The sequence below is a fragment of the Tursiops truncatus genome, chromosome 9 (genome assembly GCF_011762595.2).
Source record: "Tursiops truncatus isolate mTurTru1 chromosome 9, mTurTru1.mat.Y, whole genome shotgun sequence".
Classification (NCBI taxonomy): domain Eukaryota; kingdom Metazoa; phylum Chordata; class Mammalia; order Artiodactyla; family Delphinidae; genus Tursiops; species Tursiops truncatus.
The window spans coordinates 103,954,628-103,972,749 of NC_047042.1; the positions used below are offsets into that span (position 1 = coordinate 103,954,628).

General features: G+C 42.7%; 1 protein-coding gene across 7 annotated transcripts in view; it reads left to right on the forward strand.

The window, feature by feature from the left end:
- UBE3C (ubiquitin protein ligase E3C) overlaps positions 1–18,122 on the forward strand; it is a 117,677-nt gene that overhangs the window by 16,904 nt on the left and 82,651 nt on the right. For 3 of the 7 annotated variants that reach the window (XM_019930243.3, XM_004317443.4, XM_019930242.3), the window contains exons 2-5: positions 7,070–7,123; positions 10,463–10,537; positions 11,399–11,545; positions 15,384–15,499. In XM_019930243.3, coding sequence (XP_019785802.1) covers positions 7,070–7,123; positions 10,463–10,537; positions 11,399–11,545; positions 15,384–15,499 — 392 coding nt within the window. Of the gene's footprint in view, positions 1–1,929; positions 2,050–7,069; positions 7,124–10,462; positions 10,538–11,398; positions 11,546–15,383; positions 15,500–18,122 lie in introns of all 7 variants that reach the window. The other 4 variants (XM_033863557.2, XM_019930244.3, XM_019930245.3 and 1 more) reach the window with 4 other exon arrangements.

Genomic DNA, 18,122 nt, shown 5'->3' on the forward strand with positions numbered 1-18,122 from the left:
ACTGGGCTGGGAAACCCTAACTTGTCTAGGCCTGTAGACTCTAAAAGGTAAAAGCTATTTTCAATTATAATGAATTGAAACCAAAAATTTGTTAAGAATGAAAATCTAAATGTGCCTTTTACTGGTACCCTGTTGCTCCCTTCCTCCCAGCCACTTAATTAATGACTTATTCTTGGCTTTGTTGAGCTGGTTTTAAAAACTTACATTCTGGAGTAGCTTCATTGGTATCTTATTCTAAAAAAGTGAGAAAGTATTACACGTACTTGGATAATAATTCAAGCAGTAGAAAATAAAGATTCAAATAAAATGAACATCTCCCTGCCTTTCACCCCACTGCTCACTCCCCCAGTCCCTGATCCTTGTAATGAGTCTGTGTTCCCAGGTGCTTCCCTGTCCTCTCAGAGCTGTTTTCCGCGCATGGAATCACTGAGATGTGCACTCTTCTCTTGTTTGAACACACGCTAGAGCGCGTTGAATAGACTGCTGTGCTTCTCCCTCCAGCACTACGTCTGGGCATAGTTCCAGATCAGTACAAATAGATCTACTGCATTTTTCAAAAAGCTGTGTATGGGCTTCCCTGGTGGAGTAGTGGTTAAGAACCTGCCTGCCAACGCAGGGGATATGGGTTCGAGCCCTGGTCCAGGAAGATCCCACATAGTGCAGAGCAACTAAGCCCGTGCACCACAACTACTGAGCCTGCACTCTAGAGCCCACGTGCCACAACTACTGAAACCCATGTGCCACAACTACTGAGCCCATGTGCCACAACTACTGAAGCCCTTGCGCCTAGAGCCCGTGCTCCACAACAAGAGAAGCCACCGCAGTAAGAAGCCCACGCACTGCAACCAAGAGTAGCTCCCACTCGCTGCAACTCGAGAAAGCCCGCGTGCAGCAACAAAGACCCAGTGCAGCCAAAAATAAATAAATTAAATAAATTTAAAAAAAAAAGCTATGTACAATACTCCATGTAATGAGGGTTCTGTTAAGTTATTTAGCTGTCATGTATTTTAATGGCCATTTAGGTTGTTCTCAGCTTTTTTGCTAATTTAAACAGCACTGTGGTGCATATACTCGTATATGTGCCAATAATATTTGTAGGTCGGATTTCTAGCAGTGCTAGGTCAGAGGCTATTTTTATAGATATTTCCACATTGCCCTCTAGGGAGATCATATCAGTGTAAGAAAGTGGCTGCTGTCCATCTTCATCTCAGTGTTATCTGAGGTTTAAAGTTTGCCAGTTAGATGGGTTAAAAAGCCTGTCATTGTGTTTTTATTGCATTTTTTCCTAAAAATGAGTAAAGATGAAGTTCTTATGTTTAAAATATATTTTTGTTTATTTCCCTATGTACTGTTTATAGCTTTTGCTAATTTTTCTATTTGTTGATCTTTTATTTTAAAAATAAATTTATTTATTTATTAACTTATTTTTGACTGTGTTGGGTCTTCGTTGCTGTGTGCAGGCTTCCTCTGGTTGCGGCGAGCAGGAGCTACTCTTCGTTGCGGTGCGTGGGGTCCTCATTGCAGTGGCTTCTCTTGTTGTGGAGCGTGGGCTCTAAGGCGTGTGGGCTTCAGTAGTTGTGACTCATGGGCTCTCTAGTTGAGGCATGCAGGAAGTTTATCATTCTTAAATAAGTTAATAGACTTAATGTGTAGTGTGATATTTCTTTCTTAAAAAAGTCTTCCTCCACACCGAGATTTTAAAAACAATCCCCACATTATTTTCACGTATTTTTATTGTGCTGTATCTGTGTATAAATCTCAGGTCCATCAGGAATCTATTCTGATGTGAAGACTTAGGGATACAATGTCATTTATTTAGGCTACTCAGTTGTTGTGACACTGTTTATTGAATAATACATTTTTCTCTGCAAATTTGAAGTGCCTACTTTATCAGCGGCTGAATCTCCTTGTTTGTTTATGTCTCCCCAGAGACCCTCTGACAGTGACCTGTCTGCTCCTGCTTTAGCCTTATTAGTGTAGGTCAGTGTTTGTCCCAGAGTATGGAGTGGGATGATTCCGGTGGTACGTGAGAGAACATTTAAAAACATGGTAATTTTTTTTTAACTTTTTTTAACAACTTTTGTTTTTAGTGGTTTGAGAGACGGCAGTTTTATTTATTTGTTTGTTTGTTTATTTATGGCTGCGTTGGGTCTTCCTTGCTGCGCACGGGCTTTCTCTAGTTGCCATGAGGGGGGGCTACTCTTTGTTGCGCTGTGTGTGGGCTTCTCATTGTGGAGCTCTAGGTGCGAGGGCTTCAGTAGTTGTGGCATGCAGGCTCAGTAGTTGTGGCCCATGGGCTCTAGGGCGCAGGCTCAGTAGCTGTGGTTCACGGGCTTAGTTGCTCCGCACCATGTGGGATCTTCCCGGACCAGGGCTTGAACCCGTGTCCCCTGCATTGGCAGGCGGATTTTTAACCACTGCGCCACCAGCTAAGTCCCATAGTAGTATTTATTTCAACACCCAATAGAAAAATCGAGCTAGGACATCGAGTCTGTGGCTTCCCTGGAGTGCTTGTTCTTTTTTATTATTTATTTTTATTTTTATTTTCTTTTGGCTGCGTTGGGTCTTTGCTGCTGCTTGCGGGCTTTCTCTAGTTACGGCGAGAGGGGTCTCCTCTTCATTGCGGTGTGCGGGCTTCTCATTGCAGTGGCTTCTCTTGTTGCGGAGCGCGGACTCAAGGAGCGCGGGCTTCAGTAGTTGTGGCACCTGGGCTCTAGAGCGCAGGCTCAGTAGTTGTGGTGCACGGGCTTAGTTGCTCCGCGGCACGTGGGATCTTCCTAGACCAGGGCTCGAACCCGTGTCCCCTGCATTGGCAGGCGGATTCTTAACCGCTGCACCACCAGGGAAGCCCTGGAGTGTTTGTTCTGATGAGGCAGGCGTGGGCGCCAGGGATGGACTGCTTCTCTAGCCCTGGTCCACACGGCTAGGGTGAGTTCCTGGATGCTGACTCCCATTGTGCACTGTGGTGGGTTTGTTGTTTTGCTCTTTTAGCAGCCTGGTGAAATTTCACTTTGAGAAATTAATAGTTATTTACTGGTTCGAGCCATGTGTAGGCACGCAGAATTGCGAGTTAGGATCAGGCCTATGCCTTTATTTTTCCCACCTGACTGCTGGGCCTGACATACTTTGATCATTCATTACTGCTGTTTTAAGGGATGGGGTTTGTTTTGTTTTCATATTTTCTGCTCTTCAGAGTAACCACAGCCCGACTGGTCCTGTGGGGCGTAACCTGCTGAAGAGTGACCTTCCATGGCATTTGGTGGCCACATCTTTGAGGATGGTGCCCGTGTGGCCTCCAGGATTCTGACTAGTGCAGATACAGTCGTTTTCTGCATGTTGAGCCCCGTGTGCTGGGTTCCCGTCTGTGAATGTGAACTCACCCGTTCATTGTGGGGAGGCATAGGAGTTGAGGTCATCTTCTCTTCATGGAAGAGAAGACATTTAAGCTGAGTCTCACCTAAGGCGAACTGGAGCTTGCCAGGTGTGTGTCAGTGCCAGGAGGGAAGGCCCGGCTGGGGAGGGGTGGGGCGTTTGAGACTTGAGGGTAGTTGGGGGGCATGCCGTGCTGGTGGCGCAAGAGAAAGAGGAGGAGGTGTTTGACCGGAATATTCCTGCGCCAAGGCTGTGTTTGAACTTGACCCCTTAGAACACACTGGTCGTTCTCCAATTACGGTCTCAGATAGGCTACCATGAAGTAGGAAAATGAGACCAGCGTGGTAGGTTTTACATAACTTTGGTTCATGTAAATAATTGAGCATTGAGAAGAGATGGTTCCGTCTAGTGTCCAGTGGTCTTTTAGGAAATGAGTAGTAGATATTGCAGTTTTTGTTTGTTTTAAAGGCGTAGCAGCCCCCTGTGCAGGTAGAGGGTGGGAAGCCACCGAAGGAGTTTAAGCTTAAGTCATGGGTGATTTGCACTCTGAATTTTCAATCCATACTTCTTCCCTGTTCTTTATTACCTGTTGACTGACTTGTCGGTCCCAGAGATGTCTCAAGGTCAGTGAACTTTAACTTCGTCGTTCTCTCCCTTCCATCCCATGCTGTCTTGGTATATGGCTCACCTAACCAGAGATGGGGGTCTCCCGTTCCCTCTCGATGCTGGCCTCGAGGTCAGCCCAGCCTCTCCCTCCAGCCCTGCTTCCTGCCCAGCGCCCCCTCTCGTGCCTCTGCTGGGATGCTTTCCATCTTGTCATCCTTCTGAACACAGCCTTCCAAGATTTCTTTCCAATTCACCTTTTCTTCCGAGAGTTCTCTGGGTCGCGGAGGCGGAGTGCCTGTCCTTCTCTGCGCTGCCTCGTCCCCAGTGCCCACCTGTATTGAGGTGTGCACTCCCAGGGGCTGGGCCGCTCCTGCTGACTCTGCTTTATTGCTAGTGTCTAGAATCGTGTCTGGCTCATGGTGGGTGCTCAATTCATTGGCTTCTTCTGCTCCCACCAGACTGTGTGCTCTTTGGGAACAAACACTTTTATTACTTTAAAAATAGCCAGTGCCTAGCATGACGCAAGAGTTAGCCAATATTTGTTGAGAATAAATTCCTGTCCTGTGCCTCGTTTGAATGTCTTTTGCACAGAGACGGTCTCTGAGTTGGGGAATATAGGAAGAAGCTCCGGTTCTGATGTGGAATTTGGTTGCTAGCTCAGGTGCTGCATATGATAGGGTACATAATTAATAGACAGCGATTAAGTGCTCTGTCACACTTTTCCTTCTGTGCTGAACGGGCTTTTTGTGGCCACCTCTGGGTCCCAGGCCTTTGCGATTGCTCACTGCGCCTTTCCTGGGCACTCGGGGCCCTTTGTCGCTCACCCCCTGCTGCTCCCCGTGCCTCTGAACTCGTGGCACATTTGGGTGACCCCAGTTTTTTTCTGTGGCCTCTGCTCCCCACCAGCGTCCTTTCCGATATATCTTAGGGAGCGTGAGTGCTCTTTGAAAGACGTTCACATCATTTTAAGCTACAGTTGAGGTCATGTATAAGGGTTTCCGTATGTGTGTCCAGGACTTCGGATTTGCCTGCTGTGCTTATTTTATAATTTTTGAAATGAGCTGTTTTAAGTAGGAAACTTTACAGCCCCCGAGCACAGGTAAGAGAAGTGACCTTCCATTTATATGGTGTCCTCTGTCCAAGGATTTTAATCTATAGGTCGTCAAAGGGTAAGGATATTCATCCTCAACATTCAGCATTGCCTCTGGTGCGTTCATAGCCATCTCATAGCGTATGCTTCAAATTTGAAGTATTCACTGAGAATCCAGTTATGCTTCTTGATAATTGGTACCTATTTTGATTTTTAAAGTACTTCATCCTCTGTGCTGTGTTGCAGGTATTCAGAAGTGCTTTTCAGCTGTTATGGTTACTCCTTTTAGACTCCTTTGCTGTACTTAAAGGAGATGTTCATTCGTTCATTTTGTAAATATTTCTTAACTCCCTACATGTGGCAGCCATTGAAGCCAATGATAGGGACCTGGTGGTCAGACAGGCCAGGCCCTCAGACCCCAGGGCTTTCACATTGGTGACAGCCAAGCTTATGTGTGAAGTCACTTTGGGGACTGCTTTGCTGGCATGTACCACTGTTTTAAAAGTAAAATGTGGGTTTAATTTCAGACATTAAGTATATTTTCTCATAGTTGTAACAGCATGTATCATTTTAAGAAATCTTAGCTCTTTAACTATAACCAAGTAATGAGCATATATTAAATCTGATTAAATGGAATAGAAGGAAGAGAAATTACAGACATATATTTACCTCCTATTCATAAATAAAGATAATGACCAGAAATATGGCTGTATTTTTATCTAGAAGCTTTCCATAATTCTGAGCACTTTTTTTTTTTTTTTTTTTTTTGCGTTACGCGGGCCTTTCACTGCTGTGGCCTCTCGCATTGCGGAGCACAGGCTCCGGATGCGCAGGCTCAGCGGCCATGGCTCACGGGCCCAGCCGCTTCGCGGCATGTGGGATCCTCCCGGACCGGGGCACGAAGCCGTGTCCCCTGCATCGGCAGGCGGACTCTCAACCACTGCGCCACCAGGGAAGCCCTCTGAGCACTCTTTACTTTAGATTTTTCCATTGCTCCTCATCCTTTTAATTAATCAGTTAAAAACAAAATACTTTTCTGACCTTTGACATGTGATAGATAAAGACTTTTTATTTGAGTTCAAGAAATGAAATTCTCTGTAATGGAAAATATCTGGAGGATTTATTTCTTTGGCTGAAAATTTTGTCAGAAACTTTTCGCTCTACACGTTATGTATTCCCTTCACATATCAAAGTATTATTTTAAATTGTCTTCATTACTTTCTGACTCTATTCTGATGAGTTGTATGTTTGTGTTAAGAAATTTAGGTTCATTAATTTTTCTAATTATTTATATGTTGATGTCTTAGGCCTTTAATTTTATTTTGGATTAAATTTACAAAAATAAAATGCCCATACAGTATAGACTGGAATGGTTCTGGGGCGGGAGGAGGGTGGTCTGTAAGTATTTTTATTTTATTTGAAATGTTTAACTTTCCCATTTGTTATTTCACTTCCTTCTACATATCAAGTAATTTTATTCGAAATATAGTTTTACTTATGATGAAAAGAATTTTTAAAATTTTGATAACAATAAAAGATTGATTTTTTTCACTGAAATTTTTATTGAGATAATTGTAGACTCCCATGCAGCTGTTAGAAATGATCCAGAAAGGTCTGTTGTTTGCATTGCCTAATTTCCCCTGGGGGTTGTGTTTTGCAAAGCTGTAGTATGTGCTCACAAGCAGGATATTGACCTTGATACAATGCCCTGATCCTTACTCAGATCTCCCTGGTTTTACCTGAACTAATGTGTGTGTAAGGAAATCAGATTTTATTCTTAGAAAACAACTGAAATACTACAATTAGATCTGTGACCCGGGGGTGGGGGTGGGGGTGAGGGAACCGTTTAGCCTGTTGTGCCTCAGATTTCTTACGAAGTCAGATGGTTTGATTGGATGATCTCTAGAATCCTTTGGGTCACAACATTCTATAATTTTTGTATGAGAGTATTTTAGAGTTTGAAATTATAACCTTTATCTTTTCTCTCTTTTTTGTGTTTAGGAAGAAAAGGCTTCTCTTTTACATCGTACTCAGGAAGAAAGAAGAAAGAGGGAGGTAAGAACAGCTTTGTAATAGTCCCTGTAGATAAACGTTTTCCATGGCATCTAAATAAGTCTTGGTATTCCTGTTTTATATATTAGATACATGTATGTTATATGTGACATGACTTAAGTATTTATATGCATGTTAAATTTCAGAAACATTTCTGGATTTGTTGGATTTTATGGTAGGTCATCTATTCTGGAACCAATGTAGGAAAGGTGGACTAAAAGAGCAGTTTCCAGAATAGAGGGAGAAAATAGGCTTTCAGTTCACTTACTTGCTTACGATACGGCTTCCAGAAGGTGTAGAAAGTCTTCGTGTATAGTGTTCATGTTTTGTCAAGCAAAAGGAGAAAACTCCCTGTCAAGGCAAGTTATCTTAACTATTTGTGAAGAAGCTGAATAAATGAAAGGAGCTATAGTGACATTTGGCATTTTAGTCTTTATTTTACATTTTATCTTTCGGAGGTAATTTCTTAAAATGGCTTTACTTTGTTGATTAATCAGCAATTGTGGTGTCCTATGGCCTGCTTTTCTAGGTCATTTTTTGTTTTGTTTTTTAATAATTCATCCATTCCTTTAACAAATATAAATTGAGAGCTTGCTATGTTCCAGGTACTTTTCTGCTGGCTGGGTATATAGACAGGGAATGAAACAGTGTGTCTGCTGCTGGGCGGTGGAGCACAGGTGTTCCCCAGGATCCGGAGGTGGGGACTTGGAAGGTCGGCTTTGGATGTAGGGTGTGAGGGAAGGCGTCCCTGAGCTGGTGAGAGCCCAGCGGATTTCCGAAGGATGGAAAAGAAAAGCTGTGGAAAGCTGGAAGAAGGGCATTCTTGGTCAAGGGAACAGCAGACGCACAGACGCTCAGGCAGGGCTTCTTAACCTTCGCATTTCTGACATTGTGGCCAGGTCATTCCTTGTCGTGGGGACTGTCCTGCACACTGCAGGGTGCTTAGCAGCGTCCCTGGCCTCTCCTAGATGCCGGAACACTCCCTACCCCTGCTGAGACAACTCCTCTAGATGCCGAAACACTCCCTGCCCCTGCTGAGACAGCCACGGTGTCTCCAGAAGTTACCGAACGTTCCCTCGGCGGGAGTTGCCCTCACTTGAAAACCACTGCTCAAACAGGAGAAGTGTGTATTGGTTGGTGTATTTTATCTTTTCTGGAAGATTCTCAATCAGCCAGCTCTCCCGGTTGTGCCTCTGCTCCATCCTCGCTCTCCTCCTCCTCTTGGACTCACATGACAGAGGTGTTCGACCTTTGCATTATGTCCCGTGTGTCCCCTGTACTCTTTTCGGTATATTTATTCTTTTGAATACCTATGCTTTGGTTTGGCTATTTTCTTTTGTTCTAACTTCTGATTTACAAATGATCTCTTTTAGTGGTGTCTGATTGTTAAGTACATCCATTGAGTTCTGAATTTCAGTTTCTATTTGCGTTCTAGAATTTTCTTTGATTCTTTTATTTCCCAGTTCTCTCGTCTTTTCATTTCTTGCACGTAACTGTAGATTTTTAAAGATAATGTTTCCTCTCCAGTGTTTGGAATTCCTGTGGGTTCATTTTTATTGTTCGTCCTCTTGATTTTAAATTCTTGTCTTTGCCTGGTTATTTTGGTTGAATACCGGACATTGTATGTTCCAAACTGAAGCGATATCTTCAGGCTTAGAATATGGCCTCTTCTTTTTGGAGAGTGTTGCATTTGCTTCCGGCAGGCAGTGGGCGAGGGATGAATCCCCTTTAAAACAGGGATGAGCTAATGTGAAGCTGGCCTCCAGGCCTCGTGAGGACTCACTCACCTGTCCTCAGCGCACCTGCCAGAGAGCGGGAGTGCTCCTGAGACTTCCCCAGCAGACAGCTGAATGAGTAAAAATAAGTGTTTTGAAAATGCATGGGATGTTATATGAGTGTTTAATTAAGTGCTGTTAGAGTCATCATAGTTATGAATAGATTCCCAAACTAGGTTTAAGCTCAAGGATTCCCTTGTAACCATTTGAAGCTCAGAAAGTACACTTTTGTGACCTGATGGTATGTTCTCTAATCCCAAGATTGCGTGAATGTGTATGTGCCTTTCAAGCCTGGTAGGTGGCATTCATAGAAGATGTGAAACATTGTCATGTGATAAGACAGTACAGATTTTCGTGTCACACCTGAGTTTGCTGTCTGACTCATATCTTTTGGCATCACTTAATCTTTATGGAAGTCTCGGTTTCTGTGTCTTTAAAACAGGAGTAATGCTCACCTGTAAGGTTATTGTATGAATGCATGTGAAGTGTCTCTCTTAGGGCTGGCACATAGTAGGCTCTCAAACACTGTTAGCTGCAGTGGTTATAATGATGATGAAGAATATATATTTTTGCTGGGTCACTGAAAGGTTGTTTTTTTTTTTTAACATCTTTATTGGAGTATAATTTCTCTACAATGTTGTGTTAGTTTCTGCTTTATAACAAAGTGAATCAGCCAAACATATACATATATCCCCATATCTCCTCCCTCTTGCATTTCCCTCCCACCCTCCCTATCCTGAAAGTTTTAAAGACAGAGTCGAGTTGATAAAAATTGGAGTTTTCTGCTTGGAAACAAAGTGACCTTTAAAATAGGTGCTTCTGTTGTCTGTATTTTTTTTAAATACTTAAAACAAAAACTTTTAAAAAAAGAAGTCTTTCTATGCTGGTAGAATTGTAAAATAATGTAGCTGTTTTGGAAAACAGTCCAGCAGTTCCTCAAGTGTTAATTCCATGCCTAGATATACACCCATGAGAAATGAAAACCTATGTCCCTGCAAAAGCTGGTACATGAATGTCCACAGCAGCATTATTCATAATAGCCCAAAGTGGAAAGAGCTCAAATGTCCATCCGTTAATAAGTGGATAAACAAAATGAGACATCCGTATAGTGGAGCAGCCGTAAAAAGGAGTGACGCACTGATACATGGTACAGCGTGGATGAAGCTTGAAAACATCATGCCAAGTGAAAAAAGTCAGACACAAAAGGCCACATATTATGATTCCATTGTACATCATGTCCAGAATAGGCAGTTCCATACAGACAGAAAATTGGTTAGTGATTGCCAGCAGTGGGGGGTCGGGGTGGGAGGACAGAGAATGAGGGATGACTGGGTAAAACCCCCGGGTACAGGGTTTTATTGGGGATGGGTGATGAAAATGTTCCAAAATTAGACAGTGGTGGTGATTGCACAACTCTGAGTATATTGAAAATTGGTGAACGGTACACTCGAAAGAGTGAGTTTTGCGGTACGTGAATTATGTAGCTGTTTTTTTTTTTGAGTCTGAACTAGTATTTGTCATTTTCACTGATCCTGACCCATTGTTCCCTCCTCCCTGCATTATTCAGGAAGAAAGACGAAGATTGAAAAATGCAATAATTATCCAGTCATTTATTCGAGGCTATAGAGACAGAAAACAGCAAGTAAGTTTGTTTTTAAACTGAGAAGGAATTAGAAAGGTATGAGAGAGCTTATTTTATTTTATTTATTTTTATTTTTTAATTGATTGATTGATTGATTGATTGATTGGCTGCGTTGGGTCTTCCATTGCTGTGCGTGGGCTTTCTCTAGTTGCCGCGAGCGGGGGGCTACTCTTTGTTGCGGTGCAAGGGCTTCTCGTTGCGGTGGCTTCTCTTGTTGCGGAGCACAGGCTCTAGGCGCACAGGCTTCAGTAGTTGTGGCACGTGGGCTCAGTAATTGTGGCTTGCAGGCTCTAGAGCGCAGGCTCAGTAGTTGTGGCCCATGGGCTTAGTTGCACCGCGGCATGTGGGATCTTCCCGGACCAGGGTTCGAACTCTTGTCCCCTGTGTTGGCAGGCGGATTCTTAACCACTGCGCCACCAGGGAAGCCCTGAGAGCTTATTTTAAATATGGCCTTGGATTCTTAGAAGTGGAATTCATTTTGTATGTGTTTTTGAGTGTACTTGTTTAATGAAAGTTAATGTGGATAATAGTATTTTCCCCAATAGTTAATTGTATTAGTTTATATAAAGATTTATAGACAGATGAGTTTTTTGGTGATTTTTAAATTATTAAATGCAAACATAGGCCAAACCACGGCTAAAGATCACAGTAGAAGGAGGTGATGGAAGACTCCTGCATAGGGCGTTCATGGCTCTGTCACTACATTCCAGGCTTTTCGGGTTTCATTAACCGTTTACCAATGATAACTTCTCAGTAACGGAATCTTAATTGTCCGTTTCCACTACTCCAGTTTAAACACTGAGTGACCATTTAGACCATACGATCATGTGATCCTGTCTTTATGTCTTGTTTTGTTTTCAGTATTCCATCCAGAGGAGTGCATTTGATCGCCGGGCCGGCTTGTCCCAGTCCGGTGGCGCTTTCTCCATCGCCAGTGGCCCCACCCTCACCCTTTTGGTGAGGCAGCTTCTGTTTTTTTACAAACAGAATGAAGACTCAAAACGCTTGGTGAGTGTTGGCTACATTTTCACTAACCCTTGTTAACGTGTTTTCCAGCTTTTGGTTTAATGGGATCAGAAACCCCTCCAGCGCGTCTCACCCTTGTGACTTCCTCAGCCAGCGGTGATAGGTCGTCTTGGTGATAATGTTTTACCTCTTAAAAATCGATACAGATTTTCAGTAGGCTTTTTCATGTTTTCATTAAGGCAAATTTCACATATAAGAAACAGTAGGCTACTCTGTTGTGCTGCCCCCATTGCCCAGTCCGCACGGGCAGCACCTTGTTTTGCACAGAACCCTCCACCCTGTGCCTGCATCCCTGGGACGTGCATCCTCAGCGTCATAGCCTGTTTGTTACCTGTAAATACTGAAATGTAAATCTCGGAACTCTAGGGCCTCTCTCTTGAAACATCTAAAATATAATTGTGTAACTCAAAAAATGTTATAGGTTTTGATGTTATCAGTGATGAGGACCGGTGTGTGTTAACGGAGGAGATACGTGGGTGAATCATCTTTATAAAGTGGAACTTGTTACTGTGTCCACTTTCCCAGGAAGTACTGAGATTCATTAGGTTAAATATGTATTTATTCTTAGACATCCTTATTTACCTGGATTAAAAATTTCTAATTAAAACATGGGTATACAGTGAAAAGTAAGTCTTCCATGCTCCAACCGTACGTACTAGAAGGATCCTTGTGTGGACTGTAAGTACAGAAGACATAGGAATACTTTATCGCTTATCTGGTGTTTGGCTTTAACACCCAACGTTGCTTCCTGTATTGAGCTGGGCTGGACCATGGGAAGAACTTTCCATAAATCTTTAGAGGCAGTAAAGATGGCTTTCCTTAAATGCAGGCTCTTTTTGAAATTAATTAATTAATTAATTAATTTTATTTATTTTGGCTACATTGGGTCTTCGTTGCTGGGCACAGGCTTTCTCTAGTTGCGGCGAGCAGGGGCTACTCTTCGTTGTGGTGCATGGGCTTCTCATTGCGGTGGCTTCTCTTGTTGCGGAGCACGGGCTCTAGGCACACGGGCTTCAGTAGTTGTGGCACTTGGGCTCAGGAGTTGTGTCGTGCGGGCTCTAGAGCGCGGGCTCAGTAGTCGTGGCACACGGGCTTAGTTGCTCCGCAGCATGTGGGATCTTCCCGGACCAGGGCTCGAGCCCGTGTCCCCTAAAGGCACGCTCTTTCTAGGCTTTCTATCTGAAGCCTGTGAGAAGAAGAATGAGAAACGTACAGCAGCAGGTCATCTGGCTCTCTTTCTGGAGCAGTCTGTTCCTTCCTCATGTACTCTGACCTTGCAGATTGAAGGTCAGACGTGGAGCACAGCCACGTGGCGGTCAGAAGGGCCGTCAGTCCTCTGTCTCTCCAGAGCACCCTTCCCTTTGGAGAACTGCTTCTGCCCCACTCTGAGGTCTGGTCAGTGGTTCCTGCATGCTTTCTGGACGTGGCGCAGCCGCCCAGTCCTACAGGCCCTGTGTAGGATTAGAATTAACCAGGTCCTCAAACCTGGTTTATATGAGAAAAGCAAACTGGATTGTTTATTTAGTTTGCACAGAAAAATGCAAGAACAATAAATCGGTCATATGTGGAGGGAAAGTCTCCTGCCCATCTTCAAGGACCCTAATTCCTACTTTAAGAGCAGGCGTGATGCCACTTTTAATGGTTTTTCTAAGGTGCTCTGTGCAAAAGTGTGCGTATATGGCTCTCCCTTCCTCACCCACCCCCTTGATTTATTTTTTATTGTAATGACTGTAAATATGGTCGCTAAAATAGTGTACCGTGATTGTATTTTCTTTTGTGTACAGTTTTCTTGAGTTACTCTAGAGTGAATTGTTGTGTCATTTCTGTTTAATTATCTTTGAGTCTCTTTATGATAAAGTCTTCTTCCACCTCCTGACAGTAAAATAATTCTCAGTACAGTTTTCCGTGACTAGAGGGTCAGGTCACTGGTGCTCTTTCCCCGCTGAGCTGTTCCTTCTGCGTCCTGGAAACTTGCTGCACAGTTTGGAGTGGTTGCTCTCCATGCCTGCCATGTTCCTGGGAAAACCTCCGCTTTGCTTTGCTTCCGTTTCAGTTCCTCTTTCCTGATTCCATATCTTTTTGCTTTCTTGGTTTACTCCCTTGTTTTATTGATATATAGCCTCAGTTAACTTCCTGAGAAAGGATGGATAAGATGGAAAGTTTTTGAAACTGTACTTATCTGAATTTAGTAAATAACAACAAAAAGTTAGGCAAAGCAGATGTTTAATGTACTTAGAACTTTTGGGATGATATTGGTGCATTTGTCAAGAATGTAAAAAGCAATATCAAAATCCAGTCCACTACAAGGATATATTGTACAGCACAGAGAATATAGCCAATATTTTATAATAACTATAAAGGGAGGGTAACCTTTAAAAATTGTGAATCACTGTGTTGTACACCTGAAGCATGTAATGTTGTACATCAGCTATACCTCAGTTAAAAAAAAATACCAGTCCAGAAAGTGTTCACATAAAGTGCTTTGAGGTTTTTTTTTATGTCGTTGAAACGTAATTACTTGATTAATGTATTTACAGCCTTATTTTTGTACTTCCTACAGTTGGCCTTCAGATTTTTATAATGTTCAGTTACTGTACATCCTAGTTTTATTTGTTAATGGGTATTCAGTACAAATTCTAGAATGAACTGCGTGTCACATAGTGCAGAAAACATTTGTATGATACTGGTTCCTGAGAAAATAGGAACAAGTAGCTCCAAATACCTCAAGAAGAAAGATTGTGTGTAGGTAAATTAACATTCGGATTGGGTCTCAGAGTTATTTCCACCCGAGTTAGGACACACTCGAATTTATCATGCAAAACACATGTGTTAGTACTTTAATTGTTTGATAACATTTTATATCAAATAAGTGTTACTCTCAGAGGAGAAACTGTAAAAATGACAGGTAAAGAAAAGGTTCTGTGGCACATTTAAGAAGCTGTCTTAATTTTAACGCTTCTAAATGGGTCTCACGAAATCAACAAATAGCAACAAAAATATCGTAGAGGAAGTATAAGAGATGCCTGTTTGGTATTGTGCTTTCAAAATCACTTCCGGTAGCTGTATCCACACTAGAGAGGCCTCCTGGATGGGAGCTCGACAGAAATCTAACTCAGCATTTGCCCACCGCGATGGCCCATCACCGTGTCCGGCACAGCGGGGGTTCTGGTCATCCAGACGCGTCTCTGACCTTTTTTCCCTCCAGCCGTGTGGACGTATAATTGACAAATAAAATTATAAGATACTTCAGGTGCGCACTGCGATGGTTTGTATAAACATTGTGATAGGATTCCTCCTGTCTAGTTAAGTGACACATCTCTCGCCTCACATGCTACACACCTGGCCTTTTATCGGGAATAGTGGGACTGAATGATTGCCTTTTCTACCGAAATTTCATTGAGTTAGGGAAGGAGAGTACCCACAGGAAAGGTGCTGGAAACTCAGAGGAGAAAGGTAAAAAGAAGGAACTGTTATCCTTCGTAACTTATGATTGAGATTGTGATTCTCGTATGTTTTTATTGTGGTTTGCTGAGTTTTGCAAATGAACTTTCTGCTTCACACTTACATGAGTTTTAAGTACTTTTAGTGATAAATGTAGTAATTTAACTCCGTGCCAATGTGCTTTCTTAAGGTGGAAGGTTCAGGACGTGTGTGCTGCTACCTAAAACCTGACTTAGGAGGTTCACTTCTTCTTCGCATGTTTCGATTGTTTTGATTAAGTATTTACCAATTAAGGAAATTTTGGTATGTTTGTAATTAGTAAATAATTAGCTTTTTATGGACTGAGAGTTATAATTGTATGTTTTGCTGTTTCTTTCAGATATGGATGTATCAGAACCTAATTAAATATAGCTCTTTGTTTGTCCAGCAGTTGGATGGATCTGAGAGACTTACGTGCTTATTTCAAATAAAGAGGTTGATGAGCCTCTGTTGCAGGTAAACCCATCGTTGTCAGCAACTTGTGCAACGTGGTGGTCACTTTGTCTAGAGGAATATACCCTTTGGTCTTCAGTGTCTGTGACAGTGGTTTTCCCCTTTTTTTCCTTTTTGAGACTGGAATGTTCTACGTATTACAGTTTTCACTCCTGTGACTCTTCTCCCTGTAGGAATTAAAATGTAGGTATAAATACCTTCCAGATGATGTTTTCTTTCAGGTAGGCTCTGGAGTTATCTTGCGGGGTATCAGGGGTCCTGGTTGCTAGCGAGTGGATGGGCCACCTGGAAGGACTCCTGCTGTGAGGAGGCGGGCTCCCATTCTCCTAGGGTCGCTACCCTGGGGACAGGCTCTTTAGAGCAGGCCTTTCATCAGGCTCTTGTGATTTATGTGTGGACTTGAAATAAGTCACTTCCATGACTTTGCTGGATTCAGTTTACAAAGCACATTTAGGTGATGTGAGCAGTAGTACCTGAATGAGAAAACAAATTAACATCTTCACTGTTTTTCTCAAAATTGCTGGTATCTGCACAGTAGCAAACTTTCAAATGATTCTGACCCTTTAATATAATTTCAGCTAATTTTCTGGAAGTTGCATGTAGTAAGGTTTATTTAGGATTGCTATCAGAGCTAGGCCTTGTTAACTGACTTCCAGAATCCTGAGCTGGACTAAAGGTAGAGAAGAACCTTTATGAAGAGAGAGAGTCTGGAAGATCACCAATCCCAAGAAATCTTATTTTTTTCAAACCCCTTTTATTTCTTGGAAAAACTTTTACTTTGAAAAACACATTGTACGCATTGATTCGCTGGAGCGGGAGTCAGCAAACGTTTTCTGTAAACACCCAGATGGCATGAAGTGTGGCCTCTCTTACGCATACTGTGTTTTTTCTCACAAGCTTTTAAAGGTGTCAGGGGCACCCTTCACCTGAGAGCCACGCAGCCTGTGGCTGGTTCCGCGCACGGGTTGTAGTTTGTGGACACTTAATGTCCTTTCGAAGGTATTCATTTAGCAAGTAATTTGAATAGATGATAAATCCAAATGTAATTTCTCCTTGTTTTCCCCAACTTTTTGTTTTGGAAAATTTCTAACACCAGTAAAGTTGAAAGAATACCATATATCCTCCACCTAGATTCAAAAGTTACCATTTTGCCACATTTGCTTTCTCTCTCTCTCCACACGTACAGTGTGTTGTTTTTCTAAAGCATGTAAAAGTAAGTTGCAGACATCATGACGCTTCACCCGATTCACTGTGCTTCTCCTAAGAAAGCACACTCTCTGATAACCGTAATGCTATGTTCACATCTAAGAAAATGAATAGTAATTCTCTTAATATCATGTGGTATACACACTCCATATTCACATTTCCCCAGTTATCTCAAAAATACCTTCTCTGTTTTGATGATCCTAGGCTCCATTTGTTTCACTTATTCCTTTGTCTCCTCTCTTTCCTTTAAATTGGCTGTTAGTTCTAGAGGAGAGTTTTTCAACCACACCGTCTTCATGTTTGGGGCTGAACCATTCTGTGTTGTGCACGTGGTCCTGCGTGTTGTAGGGGTTTAGCAGGATCCTTGCCCTGCACCCGCTTGATCACACGGGTCTCCAGACACTGCCGAGTGTTGCCCCCATGAGAACCACTGACATCGGGCTGTACTTGATTCAGTTTAAGCGTGTTCAACAAGAATGCTTCATAGCAGATAATTGTGAGAGCCCTAGTGCCTCACATGAGACACAGCCCATTCTCAGTGAGGCTGAGTGAAAGTAAAAACTCCTCTCTCTATTGTGCAGGTACATTTCCTTCCGTGTCATTAGAGTACCACCTTTCACGCAGTGGTTTGTTTTTGCATTTGATGATCTACGCCTGAATCAGTTGTTATATCCATGGTTTATAAAATGCTGATTTTTCTAATTCTGTTGTTTCTTCAGTGTTTGTTAGTTGGCTTTATTTCTGAAGAAGACCCTGCCTCCTTTTCTCTTTAGTCTCAGTCAGGCCTCGTGTATTTTTAAATGCTGGGTAGAGGGAGCCCTTATCAGAGCCCCATTAGTGTTTTGAAGCGTCTTTGCTTTCTGGGGCCACACTATGTTGGGCCCTATTTAACACCTCCCCTGAAAGCCCCAGGTTGGGGCTGTTTTCTCTAAGGAAGCTGGTTCCTTTAGAGGAGGAATGAAGTTTTAACAAAGTAAAATTAGAATAGAAATCTGTTAGAAACTATTTCACGTGTGTGAAGTTAATAAACCAGTGAATGGTCTTCCCTGCTGCGTGCAGGGCATTGAACTTCAGGTGCTTGGGCAGGTTGCCAGAGGAGGGGGCGTGTGCTTTCTTCCACTCTTTTGGTCTCCATGGGAATTTAAGATAACTTTTTCAGAGCTAGAAAAGTAGTTTCATGTGAAAGAGATGATGTACCTCATTGTGTGTAAAATACGTGAATGAACAGATAACACGGAAGTCGATGGCACCTGAGTTGAGGATGAGTGGAACTCGGGTCAGTACAGTAATGAAGTAGAGGTCAGGAGGCTGGATTCTAGTGCTGCCTCTGTGTCCTGCTAGCTTAGGGCATGACGCAAGTTACTGGATCTCGTTTGCAGCTTCATTCTAAAGTGAGGAATATTGGATGAGACTGGTCCTT